Here is a 14990-nt window from a genome sequence, read left to right on the forward strand (position 1 = left end):
CGAGGGCACACGCTGCTCCGTAGGGGCTTGGACAAGAGGACCTGGAAGAGTGTGCACGACTGGACAGACGAAGAGAAGGCACCTACAGCCCTCCTTCCTCTCCTCTCAGCAACGGCCTTCCTCCACGGTCAGCTACCCCAAAGCGAGTTACGACACTCACCCGCCCCGCTAGAGGAGCAGGCCGCTCGCATGCCTCCCGTGGGCGCCCGTCCCTACCCAGAACGGGATCTCGGCGCCGGGCCGTGGCACTCATCCGCACAGACCGCCGAGAGCCCGACGCGCCCGCCCCCGACTACCTGCGCGCCCGCGACTTCGGCTTCCCCCGGCGAGCGTTAACGCTCCTAACGGCCGCCAGCTGCCACGCTCACCGCCGGCGCCGCCCCTCATTGGCTGCCGCAAGCGGGCGAGCCCAGCCCCCCGCCAGCCCAGGTAGGCACGCGCAGGGGCCAACCACCTGCCCCGCCCCCTTTCCTGGCCGTACGCGGCCCAGCGGGGAGCGAAAGGGAGCGCTCCAGCCACGTGGCCGCCCCGTGACGTCACCACTCACGTTGCCATCATGCCTCTAAAGCCGGGAACGCACCTTCCCCACGCGCCGCGAGACACCCGCCCTTCCCCCCCCCCCCGGAAGCGGCGCCGCGCGCGCAGGCACGTGACATGCCCCCCCTCCCCGCCCGGGGCTATTTCTGCCTGCCCCCCCCGTCACGTGCTCCCCTGGGCGGCCTCCGCGCTCTCCCTGTGCGCGTGCGGGCCGTGCGCATGCGCAGGCAACAGCTGTCATCCGCGCACGGAACAAGTCCCACAGAAAAGGAAAAAAAACCCAAAACGCAAGAAACAGAGCGAAAAGGCGAGAAAAGAGAGCGGAGGGAAGGGAGGAGGGGCGCGGGGAGCCGCCGCCACCCCGCGCCGCTGCGGAGCGGAGCGCGACCCTCCCTGTACGCCCCCCGCCCTCCTCTGGCCGAGGCGGCGCGGCGTTAACCCCCTGCTGCCCGGGTACGGCGCGAGGCGGGGGGCGGGGCTTCCGCGGGGGGCGGGGCGCGTGTGGGGGGGAGCTGGAGGTCAGAAGTGGGCCGGGGTGCGTGTGGGGGGCGCTGAGGTACAGCGGGGGGGGGAGAGGGCTGGAGAGGGGTGAAGAGGGGTTTAACTGCGGGGGGGGCAGGGGTGGCGCCCCAACATGGTGGCCGGAGCGAGGCCCAGTCGGGCCGGGGCGCCCCTGCGGCTGGGCGCGGGGCCTGCGCTGCCGTGGGAGAGGCCGTCGAAGGGGCGACGGCGGGGTGAGGAGCTGGGCGCCGTGGCGTGGCCTGGGGTCCCCGGAGACGGAGCGGCGTCTCTTCTGCCTTGCGTTGTGACCGGGTGGCTGGGCATGTTGAGTCAAGAACAGAAAATGAAACCGGCAGGTGTCGGAAAAAACGGTCTCGTGTTCTTTGTACCTTGTAATACTAGGTCAGGGCAGTCCCGCTCTGAATTGCTCGGTGAAAAAGCTCTGAAAGATCAGTCTGTCTCACTGGGTCTTCAAAGTGGTTGAAGAGGTTAAAGCACACTGTTACACCTCGTGTTTGCTCCATGTCTCCTTTCTGGACTCTGTAGGAAAAACACACTCTTTGGAAAGGGCTTCATCGAGTTTCATGAAGTCCTAAGTACTTTGTCAAATTATAGGTGTAGAGATATAGCTCATTCATTTATTAATGTTGTTAAGATATTACTGAAAGTTAATGGTTATAAAGTGCTAGGAAAAGACAATAAAACTCTCCCGAGTAAAATACTCAACTTGGCATCTGTTCTTCATCTATCTGTCTGTGGCTACAGTGCCCCACGCGTTCAGAACCAGTTCCAGTGTCAGGGCTTTATGCAACATTAGCAGTCTTCTCAGTTGATTTTAACTGAGAATTTGAAATGGGATATATTATGAAAATTAGTTTTCTGCTAGGTTAACTCTGTGTTTCAGTGGAGAAAACTAAGGATGTGTTTGCTTCTGTAATTAAGGAAGATACTATATGTCCTTGTGCTTTTTTTTAAGGCAGTATTTTGTGTTTTTCAGAGAATAAAAAACATTTATTTTTGATATTGTTAAACTGCAGTTTTATAAATAATTACACTCTTATCGAGGACATTAGCAATAGCAGTAATGGAATGTCTAATGAAAATGCCACTTTTAAGCAGAAATACTCTTCACAAGAAAGAAATTTAATGATAGACTAATGCAGACATTTTTTTTTGTCACCCTGCATTGTTTTCTTGATCACAATTTTGCTAAAACAAGAATGTGATTATGCTTGTGGTATAAAATTTGTCTTGGGCCTTGCTCTTATTTTTCCTGGAACCATGGTAACCAGCTAATGTTACTGCTTCACAGAAGTATCTTCCAAATACTAAGCAATGGAAGACACAACTAGCATGAGCTAGTCCACACTATTTGAAATGAGGGTAAACTGAACCACTGCCAGTCATGCTCATTTTACTCTCGGCTTTGGTTTGGAGTGGTGCTGATGTTGCTGGTTGTTGGCAGCTGATGGCTGACTTTTAGCTAAGTGCAGATATGGATAAGAGTAAGAGCAATCTTCTTTTTTGTGACTGACCCAGGAAGTAATGTGTCTCATCCAGATAAATGGGCATGATTTAAATAATAGTTAGATCAGAATTAGAGCAAACTTATATAAGGGAAAAACATTTAGTCCGTGTTTGTAAAACTCTCTGATTTGGCCTCTGAATTTTTAAGGAAAAAATGGAAAAAAACCCCTCCTCTAGGTATTATAATTTTTAGTCTTTAATTCTTGATGAGTAGATTATTGACTACAATATTTTGTATTTATGGGCCTGATTTTTAAACAAGTCAGGTAGACAGTTGTGCACCAAAACCAAATGCACAATTACCTCAGTAATGCATTCAGATTAGTAAATTACATTGGCAAGTGCTAATTATTGTAAATGCCCTAAGCTATTATGCACAAATATAGTAATTATCTAAAAAAATGGTGATTTCACACCTACCTATTTTAAAAAAATAGATTAAATAGTTTTTAGGCTTTTCTCAGTTTCAGCAGCTCTTGATTGGGCTATTTCTTAGTTCTATAATAAATTAATTTTGAAATTTTCTGTTTTTTATAAGTGTCTTTTACTGGGGTGTGCTTCTTCAGCATGATGTTGAACATAACATGCATGGAGTTTATGGTTTAACATTTTAATACTTATCTAGTAGCAAATCTTCTTAGTCACCTGATACCTTAATATTTCATGTCTCAAAACAGTAAATAAGTGGCATGTTGAGTTCTTTCCTTGCTGCTCACTTAGATTCACAAACTGACTCACAATTAAGCAAGTTTAAAGAACTGGAATATTTTATACTTGAAAGATAGCAATTGTTGCATATCCAAATCCTATACTGAAAGTATTTGTAAGTACTTGTTGCTGCAAAGTCTAGAGTGCATTATAAACTCTTACTGTGGTTAGTAACTATTTCTGGTTTCTTAGGTAACATTATATATTGCAATTCATACTGTTTTAGGCTTGTAGTTTTTCCAGTTTTATCTCACCTGTTGAAAATTGTGAAGCTAAACACAGCATGTTTTTAACTTTATCCACATGAATAATCCTACTGATTTAAACAGAATCAAGGATAAAAATGAGTGCTTGCATAAGCCTAACATTTTGATAAAAATAAGAATGATATTATGCTAACAATAGATCTGAAAAATCATCAGTGTTTTAAGTTAAGATGTTAAAATTCAAAATGCATCTTTGCAACGATGTGTTTAATCAGTTTGACTTTGTGATCCTCTGTGGCAGTAGGATACCTCATTGCTTTTGTTGCACACCTTATAGAGGAGTGCTTAAATTCCCAGACAAAACGCATTCCCGTTCCTATGTGGCATTTCTGCTGGAAAGCTTTGAATAACTTGGTTAAGGGTGTTGTGATTTAGTTCACTGGACTAGGATTTCTTGCTGGCTTTTGTCTAATAAAGCTGAAATGTTAATGGATAACCATTCTTTAAGAGGACGTAGTTAACCACTCCCTTCAAACTTCTTAATAAATACTTTATAATAAAGAGATTGCTGTGATGGATCAGGCTTTGTTTCACTTTCAAGGTTTATTTCCTGACTTAAGAGTAATGATTTATAACTTGATAAAATTATAAATGAATCTACTTTGAATTGGATACATTATTTGTATTGGGAGGAAAAAAAGGTAGTTGTAATTCAGAACTTCTTGTATAAGTTAGTATTGGGAAAAAAGTGTAAAAGTCTGCAAATGAGACTTAAATGAAGGAATAGAAATGAAAAATGAGTTTAAGAAACAATTGGGTCTGATATATGTAAAATTAAAGATGAAGTAAGCAGAAGAGTTACAATACATAGCAAACGATTTCTCATTCAAAAATTTTAAATGTTTTTTGTTATCTATCATGACCCCATATAAATATCTGGGCTTTATTCTTAGAGTTTTGATAAATTTATAGTTTTATGAATAAAACTTTTTATGCTTTGGTTTGATTACAGATTGTACTATTTGGAATACTTGATCTGAAAGAATGATGACAAATATTTGAAAGTGAGGTCAGTGAAAAATAAGTATCTAGTATTAGAAAAAATATTAGGTAATAGTAGAGAAAAAAGCTGACTCTTAACAGCTTTGTCACCTTAGGAATTGTAGGTATGGCTTACATTTGAGTTGGTGATATTTCTGAGCTGTTCTTTTGTTGTCCCAGTGGAAATATCTTCTGGTTTTATTGGGTTATAAATTATTGCAAATTCCCACTGTACAAATATTAAAAACACAGATTATTCTTCATTGAACTTTTTGCATCACAAAGCAATACAATGTACTAGTGCTGCAACTTCAACATGGGCAAAATGAATACTCTTGCCTCTTTCCTGTTCTAATACTGTTGATTAGAGCCATGTGTTTTGCAGGATCTGTTCTGTGAGTTCATGTTAAGCAGCCTGTTTTATTAAATGGTGTGCCATTTATATATTCTCTGAGTGATCCGAAGAGAGCAGTATATGTGGATAGTGGTTTCTGAGAAATTTAGAAGCCAAACTGCCATTCACTAGTCCTGCAAATGTGGGGATTGTGGGCTTTAGAGGAAGGAACATTATGCTGAGAATCAGGTGAGCACAGAGAGAAGGAAAGTCAGTGATAAATACCAGATGTTGCCCCTCTCTTCTATCCCAGTTAGCCTTAGCAGATTGAAGATGTTTTATAAAAGTCAAACAGTCGTCACCTGGCAGAGATAAAATGCACTTACCAAAAAAAAAAAAAAAAAAAAGGTATTTGCTTTGCCATGCTTTATTGTGAGATGAAGTCCTCTGCTAACAACCATGTCCCCATTTCTGCTTAAGCTGTGGAGCCTTCCAGGAGCTTTTCCTTACCTGCTGCAGCATTTCACAGTAGCCAGAGGAGGAACAATAGGTGCTGAACAGGTTGCATAAAAATGTTCTTTTTGTGAGAAGTACTGATATGGTATTTTGGAGCCCAGGTTATAACTACAGAAAGTCTTAGTTTATGGTCAATATGCAACGGTTCAAACAATGATGGAGTAAAATAATAGATCTATAAAAAAAACTTGGAAGTTGGAAATGGATATATGGTGGAGGCAATTTGACATGTTCAATAGACCGTGGAGTGCAAATCATTAAGGTGTACCAGAAAGCATGTTAAACAATAGCCCAGGAAGCAGCTGAGTGAAAGGTAGTTGTTAGAGTTTCTAAGATTTGTGTAGATTGGCAAGGAGTTGGTGATGGAGGTGCTCAGGGCAGCCTGCTGTGGGATAAATGCTGCTTGATGAAAATAGGTCCTTTACCCCTTTAAGCTGCAGCATCTTTTGTAGGAGAAGGAGCCTAATTGCTTGTTACTGATAAACCATAGTGATTCTGTGAAGTCAGAAGGCAGATTGCAAGCACTTGCAAATTCTTACATCATCTCCTGAGCTGCAGAAATCTGTATCCATTCTATGAATATATCAGCTACTTTGGGCAAGCTTGTGAATATCAGTATTAAAATTACTGGTCTATTCAGTTTTACTCCCCTGCTCAGCAGACAACCTGGTGATTTCAGAAAAAACACTGTATACTTAGGTGAGGAACTTCAGTGTTTCTTATGTGGAAGACAGAAATGTTTTCTGGAAAAGGGATAAAGCGGGAGAAGGGAAGAGGAGATGAGAAGATTTTGCAAGATTGGGTTAAAGAGTTTCAACTTTTTTATTAAGAGAATTTGTGGTCTTTCTGATGAAACATGAGGCTTTCTACTTCCTACAGTCCAGGAGGAGGTTTAGTGTACGAATAGCATCGGAGTGAGATAAAATATTTGTCAGTCTAACTGGATTGTTGGAACTGCAGAAGTCTTGTGGCCAGCGCTGAGACTGATGAGAACAGGATCAATTTGACATTATATCTACTTAGGGAAGACCACAGCAACAGAGAATGCAAAAGCCAGGTGGTTTTCATGACAGAACACAAAAAACAAGCGTGTATACGCATGAAGGTAGTTGGAAGAGGGAGGGTAAAAAAGTTGGCCATGTTAGTGTCTGTAAGCTTTGCAAATTAAAGGAGGAAGAAGTAAGAGCTCCATTCTTCCAAGATATAGTTGAAGTATTGAATAGGAGTAAATAATCATATTTATTAAACTGTGGCTACCAGTGAATTTCTTTTGTATGATGTAAAGTTTCTGCTGTGGCAGGAACTGTAGCAAATGAGGCAAAGGGGCACTCAGGACTACAGAGGAGGGGCAGAAATACTTGCTTAGGGAATTGGCCCTGGGTCCTGCTAGTGCTCCCCCTTTTTTTGTGAATATCTGTCTTTGCCTGATAGGCTTTTTTTCTAGTCAAAAAGTAGAACTTTCAAAGATTCATGCTTAAGTGCTCTTGACCTTCTTATGGGAGTGGGGAATTGATGATACTGCTATGAGGTGCAATATGTACTTTCTTGTCCTGGCTTTATTAAAATACCCAAATCCTTATCTTCAGCCATGATGAGTTTCCTGACAGAACTGTTGGTCATATCAGTTCTGTACTGGGAGTGAGACAGATGCAGATGAGTAAATAAGGATGACTGAGTCTGTAGAAACTTATGATAACTGCTTTAAACCAGCATGAAATTTAGCCTGTTTTTGGGGGGGGATGGAGAGGAGGAGAAATTCATTCAGCTGCTCCATTTTTCATGGCAAGTGGCATACAGTGCTGTTTCAGTGACTTGCGGCAGAAGCCATCCAATTCTTGTGTCTTTTTCTATTTTCCCTCTGATTCTTTTTATTTGATAGCTTTTCTTTGTTTGACAAGGAGAAATGGATAGAGTAATTTTACTAGATCATTAACAGCTGCTGCAAACAGCTTCCTAGCCTAGACTGTAGTACACAATTGCTCCTCTCTAAAATTCGGTGTCTTTAGACTTAATCCTTTCCATGCTGCCCATGAGTCTTGTGCATACTTAGTTCTTTTTATATCACATGAAAGATCTTTATTTGCTTTCTTCTGTATGGACCTGATCTGAGTTTCTAAGATGTTTTGTCCACAGTTTTTTTTTTTTAATTTTGTTTTTTTTTGCTTTAGTTGGAAGGGTAGGAGATTGGTGACCAAGAAGTTGTATCAGTGCACTTTTTAGAAGTGCCTATGTTCTGAGATTGATTTGGACCTTTTCTGAAATTAGTTCTGAATACTGTCCTCTGTGTTTTTCTGGGAAAAAAAAAAAAAACACCTTGCCATGTGAGCCTGTTTAGCTTAATAACAAACTCTTGGGGAACAAGGGAAAAAAAAAGTAGAAACAACAAAAAGCACTAAACCCACACTCCATATCTGAGACAAAAATTTCGAACAGCCTGTCTTTTGGTTACCAAATTACCTAGCTTGTTTCCCACAGCTTGAAGTGACAAATAAAATTAATCAAAGCCAGGTAGAAGATTTTTTGTAAAGAGGGGAACACTTTCTGTGAGTAAGTGACACTTCGTCTGTCTGGCATGAGCATGTGCACACTCATATTTTTAGCAGTTTTAGGAATAAATTTCATGCAAGGCAGTTGTGTGGATATTTACAAGACCTTTCTCTGCTGAACTATTTTTTTTTTCCAGTCAAGAACTCGTTATGCTTTGGCTGAAATTAGCTGATAGCTTTTGCAAGAACCAGGGTCTGGAGGAAGTTTTAAGGACTCTTGCAGGACTTGAATCCTTTGGGAGCAGAAGATAGGAGGAAGCTAAAGTGTTGGTGCCATAACTGAACAGCCATACTGTTCAAGGCCCAGCTCGTTGTTTGGACTATACTGAATGAGTGAAAAAATGCTGCCTCTGGCCTACAGAAAGGCTGCTGCTGAGACTTGCCAGATCTCAGCCAATGGCTTGCTTTTGGTGTTCCTACTCTGTTGTGAGCATCCTGCTGCTACTTTTGTATGTCCTGTGAAAATTGTGAGCAGGGATTCTTAAAGTGTGGGCTTTCAGGATACGCAAGGTGACTGGTGGCAAGTTTGGGAGTGAAGAGGCTCCTAGCCATGTGAGCTGATCGAGTGCTTTTCCCCTGCTGTGAGTATCATAGCAGGCTATACAAGTGCAGTATGACTGTTGTGCAATTGAATCTAAATTCAGTATAGCGTGCGTACTTCCAGTCATAGTAGCAGAAGGACATGTATGACTTCCTTGACCACTAGACCAAGGTATATGCTGTGCTAACAAGGCGTAAAGGTAGCAGAAATCACATGACTTCTTTTAGCCTCAGGAGAGAGAAGGGGAAACGCTCATCGGGAAGATTACCGAGATAATTAGTTCTGTACTTGAGATAAGGTCTGTGGTTTGAGGTCTGCCATACCGCAGCTTTTAAGGGGGCAATCACATCTTTCTGTTTCTCTGGCTGCAGAGGCTTAATTACCTCCCTCCCCCGGCCTGGTCCTTATGCTGCATCTGATAAAGGATTTGCCATGTAGTTGCTCCTTGTGAAAAAAGTTATCATTGTTACCTTAGCATATCTTTGCAAAGATCTAAAGTAATTCTGAAATTCAGAATGTTTGTATCTGAGAGTATCTATTGGCAGTAGATAGCAGTTAATAACCTGTAAAGGCAGTTAATAAACTGCCATATAGTTAGTTTTTTGTTTGCTTTTAGAAATGGGTTTTTGAAGAAATGCTCAGGTAACGGACTAGTTATTTACGTTGCACTAAGATTTGAAAAGTCTTATATACTGAATATGAGTATCAAGCACACTTTTCTGCAGCCAGGTCTCTTTCTCCATGTATTAGCATACCCCTGTAATTCATCTCTTACTTCATGATTCCTGTGGGCTAAGATGGCTGTTAGGCACTGCTCTTAAAAATGCAGGCCTACCAGTACAGCTATCTTCAGTGTTGCATGTTGGAGAAGTGAAAACTTGAAAGTTTGCTACACTCCAGGCAGTGATACGTGGAAAAAAATGAAACTGTATTCATGAAGTATGTTACTGATAGCAATTGGGCTATGATTTTAAAATCCACTTTAAAGACCACCTTAAATATGCCTTCCTACACAATCATGAAGATGTGAAATCCTCTGGTAAATTCAGCGACTGCTTACAGAAAGAAGTTAATATAAGAGAAATATTTTTAATGACCATCTAATATATCTTAGCATCAGGTCACATGATTGGGGTAATTTTGATCCTTATACCTGTTTCCACTGTGGAAGAGGGGTTTCAGTTGCACGTGGGCAAAGCGTGCCGGTGTTCCTGTATTGATTCTTGTATTGGGCACACCTTCTAAAAGTGCAGTCCAGCTGATGAACTAAGTTGCAGCCTGTTTTCTGCTCTGAGACCCTGTGGCCCTTTTAATCTGGTTGGTGGTTTGATGAATTGGACCTGATGTGTGGGGTCATCCTGGAGAGATATCCTAGCCATGTTCTAGAAATGCTAGACATTTCTATGCGTATAGGCAGGGTGAAACAGGAACCAAATTAGAAGGTCTTGCAGAAAAATGAGACTTGAGAGAACTGTGTACAAGTGCTGTATCAGTTCACTTCTGCCATCTGCTATTTATGTCTACAGCAAAGTTATAGGCTGCATTACCAATGCACATTTTTCTGAACTTTTAGGAGGTAGTAAATTATCTGTTTAAAAAGTGAGTTCTAGGTCAAACTGCTTTGTAGTATTTGTGAGGACCATACCTAAAAAGGAGAATGTTGTTACATGATTGTGTGAATCCTTGGTACGCTCATATCTTGAATAGTCCTGGCAGTTTTTGCCCACCCCAATGCAAGGCATAGCTAACTAGACTAGGAGTCTTTAGCCTGGAAAATAGGTGGCTGAGGCACATGATGATAGAGGTTTGTAAATCGTCTGGGGCATAAAGGCAGATATGAGAAGACAGTGAATAGCTGTTTCTAGTATACACATTGGATATGCCAGATGAAACTAGAAATATTCAAAACATACAGGAGATACTTCCCTTGGCACATTGTTAAACTGTGAAATGCTTTGTCACAGAATGGCCTGGATATTAAAGGCTTATGAAGGTTCAAAATCATGGTCAAAAAAATTCCACCAAATTCCACTAAATGCAAAGGTATCCTCACAGCTTAAGGAATCACAAGACAGAACTGCTGAAGGCCAAGGACTTTCTCAAAAAGTACAAGTATAAGCTCCCCTTCTACTTTTTCCTAGATATCTGCTGTTAGCAACTGTGGAAGCTTGAGGCTGAGTCTGACTTCCTATTGCTCTTCTTAGGTTGTTATATGTTGCTCCCAAACAGGACTACAAATTTCACACCTTTATTTTCATTAATTGGAAAGTAAAAACTCTCTTGATATAGGGGTTGCAAATAAAAATGAGAAATACTTTTTCTCATCTTGCCCTTTGCCCCAAATCAATTGCTGCATTTCACAAATACAAAATATTGTGGCCTGTAAATTTTTTCAGTAGTTAATAATATCCAAACCCAGAAATACTTGAGGTAGAATCCTTAATAAATAGTTTGTTATTTTTTAAGCTCGGTGCAGAAACCAGTGGAAAATCTGTTTTTAAGTAACCTCTTAACAGTGAGAAGCGATGACTTCCAGAGAGAAGGGATGGGGTGTGGAGAAAGAAATCAATTTAACTGCTGAGAATGGTGAGTGATGTGTTGGGTAAAATGGGGTATTAAAATATGGGGAATAGTAAAGACACAAAAGATAAATAAAAAGATAAAAAGTCTAAACATTCGATTACTAGCAGCAGAGTGAAGTGGAGAGAGACACAAAGGAATCTTCCACATACAGCTTTCCTGTGCAGACTTTCATACAAAACCAAGCTAGAAGAGACATGAAGCTGTGATGAAATTGGTGGGCTAATACAATAATGTACAAGCAGAATTTAAGATTACAGGGTGTGGCAACAGAACCATGGTTGTGTGCGTTTTGCAGATGGAGAAAATGAGGCACAAGTTAAATCACCTGCTCAGGATAGCAAAATTACTGAAAAGCTAGTCAAAGTTGAGTTACTTGTATTTTGTGATAGGCTTTTCTGTAAGGTAAGGAGGAATTCTCTGAACAATAGATGGCAGTCCTTATAGACACGTGGTGATGTATAGTTAGAAATTACAAAACCTGCTGAAGCTGAAATATGTGCATCAGTGACCTAAAGTTCAGTCCTTTCATGACTACTATATCTTGGTGTGAAATGGAAATATGATTTTGTTGTTGTGTTTTTTTTTTTTTAATTATTTTCTCTGCTGATATGGAAGTAAGGGAGAACACATCTTTCTGTTTCTCTTGCATACTTTGTTCTGTTGATGAGGTTTCAAAGAATGAATGGTGATTATAATCCTGTGGTTAAAGTGCTGACATGAGAGTTAAGAAATCGAGGTGTAGATCTTTTTTTTTTTTTCTTTTTTTTTCCCTTTGCATTTATAGTGTGACTGGAGAATCACCACTCTGTAGTTTAATTTTCCCACTTGTAAAATGGGAAGTGATATTTTATTAAATGTGCAGCTTTGTTACTCTAGGTTAGGCCTGTGTAATATAAGTATCTAGACAGAAATGACAGCAATGTGCAGACGGATCACCACAGGAAGGTGCTAGTGTGATATTAAAGGCTAGCTTTAGGAAATGTGCTATAAAAACGAAGAGTTATAGACTGAACTATATAACTGTTACTCATGATACTGTTCATTCTGGTAAGGGTTGCATAGTCTTAAAGGAGTAGGAAGAAAAAATAAACATTTGTTTTGTCTTTTATACCAGCATGGGCAGAGGTTTTTGAAAGCTTTATTCATGTTTGAAACGCATGTTCAATCTCATAAATCATTTAACAGAAGATTATTCTCTTAAAGATATTTTACTGTGTTTTTTTTTCTTTTTTCTTTTTTAGCTGGATTGAAAGTGAACCACAATGGCTACTGTCATCTCAGACAGTCCTCCAAACCCAAGCTGCAAAATTATGACTTTCAGGCCTTCAATGGTTGAATTCAGGGAGTTCAACAAATACTTAGCATACATGGAATCACAAGGTGCTCATAGGGCTGGAGTTGCAAAGGTAAGCATCTTCTGTGTAGAGGGAAGATTGTTCCTAACACTGCTGTTCCTAATCTTTGTATTTCATTGACTACAAAACTGACTTTTTGGAATTTAACATTTTTCCAATAGATAGACATTGGTCTGTTACCACAAAGCTCTGTCTTAAAAGAGTATCTTTCATGTTTCATATAAACTAATGAAGATGGTGTATACTTTTCTCTGTGACCTTCAATTGTTTCCATCTTTGCAACAGCAAAAGAGGGCCTCTATGTAAGGCAGACTTAAACTAGCTTTTGGTAATGCAGTATAAGATAGTTCATCATATAAATCAGAAAATCTTGATCTATCAGAGATAGAATTCATTTTCTTAGGGCTGTTTAGGGTTGTGCTTAACTTTATTAAAGTATGCGATCCCTCTACAGTCAGTGGGTGTATGCATGCATTTAGTGAGGTTCTATGTTAAATTAAAATGAAATTGTTTATTTTTTAATGGTAATTGTGTCACCTTTTTGTTAATGAGATTGAGGCACATCAGCAACCATTTCATTACCCTTTGATATATTCAGGATCTTAAAGCAGGTATTCGTCCCCTAAGGGAGCGTGATTGTCAAATAAATTTTAAGTCCGAAGTAATTTAGTGTTACATTAAATAAGTATTTGCGCCTTAGATCTATTTTGTTACTTTTCAAACCAATGATACTGTGCACATCTAGATATCCTAGCTTAGTCATTTGAAGTAGTCAGTGAGAACAGCTCTTCATCACTGGGTTTTCAAGCTAATGTTGCAAATCCAAGGCATTTAGAAATTGAGAGAAGAAAAACAAAAACTACAACTCCTTTTTATCCCTCCTTCCCCCTACTCACTATAAAACAAAGCAAAAGTGAACCTTCCCAAATTTTAAAAGCTTTGTGGTTTCTTTATTTCCTTTCTGAGGATAGAGTGAATATGGATATTTTCAAACTCTTCTCTGCAAACATGAGGGCTACAGGTGTGATAAACAGACAAAACAGGAAAGGAGAAAAACTGAGATTTTTCACATACTCAGCTATATTATGGAAGCTTTTTGTTTGAATGGGGCTAAACAATTATGGCCCTCTTGTCTTAAACAATAAGACTAACAGCAAGTTCATTGTGACATCTGCTCTTGTGGTGCTTAATAAATTTCCCCCAATAATATGTATGTGAGCAGGAGATACAAGCTGCATTATTTTGTTGATTGTGTACATGGATTTTAACATTTAAAAAAAATCCTTACTTTAATAGAAATATTGCTTAAACAGCTTTATCTCAACTGGTGCTAATTTTCAATGCCTTTCATGGAATCTAGCCAAATAAATAGAAACTGTTGTACGAGCATCCGCTATAATGATACTGTTTTTCTTCTATTTTATTTTCTTTATTTGTATATAGTATTTATTGATTGTGGCCTGCTTTCTTTGGTATGTTGTGTATAAAATAAAGACAAGTATGCATAAGCTGTATCCCTTGCTACCCCTGGCTATATGAGGAGGTATTATATGAACCAACATTTGTCTATAGTATGTTTGGAAAAAAACAAAGAATGAAATACTTCTAATCAAAAGAAGAATATTTGTGAAATGCTCTTTATCATGAGTTCTGTCTTTTCTAGTTTGTAACTAGTCTTTTCATTAGGCAGGCAATATTCAAAAAGAGAAGCTTCTTAATTTGAAAAGTGAATTACACTATTATATTCTATTTTAAAGGAAAATGGAAAAAAGTACATGTATTTTTTCTTTTACCTTCTAGTAATTCTCAGGAGATGCATTATCAGATATGATACTGTATCGTTAAAATGCCTATGCAAACTTATGTTCCTTTTTCCCAGAGCTACTCATAATAAATAAGAGCTTCACTTATTCCCCCATCATTTTATGCATATTCTATTCTTATCTGTCAGGGACTGAAAAAGCTGAGAACCCTGCTAATAACTTCATGATATATTGTGCTAAGTGCTCCCAGTGAGGCTTGTGGATTAACCATGGGCCTAAAATATGTCTTGGATCAAGTCCCGTGCACTAGTCATTTGCGTATATGAACTTTAGGATGCCTGGAGAAGGAAAACCGTCTGTATCTTGGTGTTCTTGATGGCAAAATTTTGGCCAGTAGGAAATGAAGAAAGAGAATGAATTTGTCTTATTGGAATAATGGAAAGACTGTACACATTCTTCAGATGCATTTTTCAAGGCATGAATATGGCTTCAGTCATTTTTCTGATTTGTTTCCTTACCTGGTTTTTGGTTCTACTTTCTTTCCTGTCATCCAGCAATAAAACCTCCAAGTGCAAGCAGTTAGGAGAAAATGGCAAAAGCTTTGACGGTCAAATTGCCTTGCTGAAAAATTGAGGATGTCCTGAGGAGAAGGACTGACATAGTGACATTAGGGAAGAATGGGAAAGAAAAGGATGTGAAATCGGTCTTGGCTTTATTGTGTCATTTTACGTTTCTGTAATATTCCTATCATGTTCATCTGTAATATTCCTGCTATCATCTTCATCTCCTTACCCTTAGTATTTCTTCTCTCTCTCTCTCAGCAGACTTTAAT

General features: G+C 39.9%; 1 protein-coding gene across 2 annotated transcripts in view; it reads left to right on the top strand.

The window, feature by feature from the left end:
- Positions 1–745: 745 nt before the first annotated feature.
- The window catches only part of KDM4C (lysine demethylase 4C), a 266679-nt gene continuing 252434 nt past the window's right edge, over positions 746–14990 (top strand). For both annotated transcript variants that reach the window (XM_067315328.1, XM_067315329.1), the window contains exons 1-2: positions 746–990; positions 12282–12446. In XM_067315328.1, the coding sequence (XP_067171429.1) occupies positions 12303–12446 (144 nt within the window). In that variant the 5' untranslated portion in view covers positions 746–990; positions 12282–12302. The remainder of the gene's footprint in view (positions 991–12281; positions 12447–14990) is intronic.

This window comes from Apteryx mantelli, chromosome Z (genome assembly GCF_036417845.1).
Source record: "Apteryx mantelli isolate bAptMan1 chromosome Z, bAptMan1.hap1, whole genome shotgun sequence".
In the NCBI taxonomy this organism is placed as follows: Eukaryota; Metazoa; Chordata; class Aves; order Apterygiformes; family Apterygidae; genus Apteryx; species Apteryx mantelli.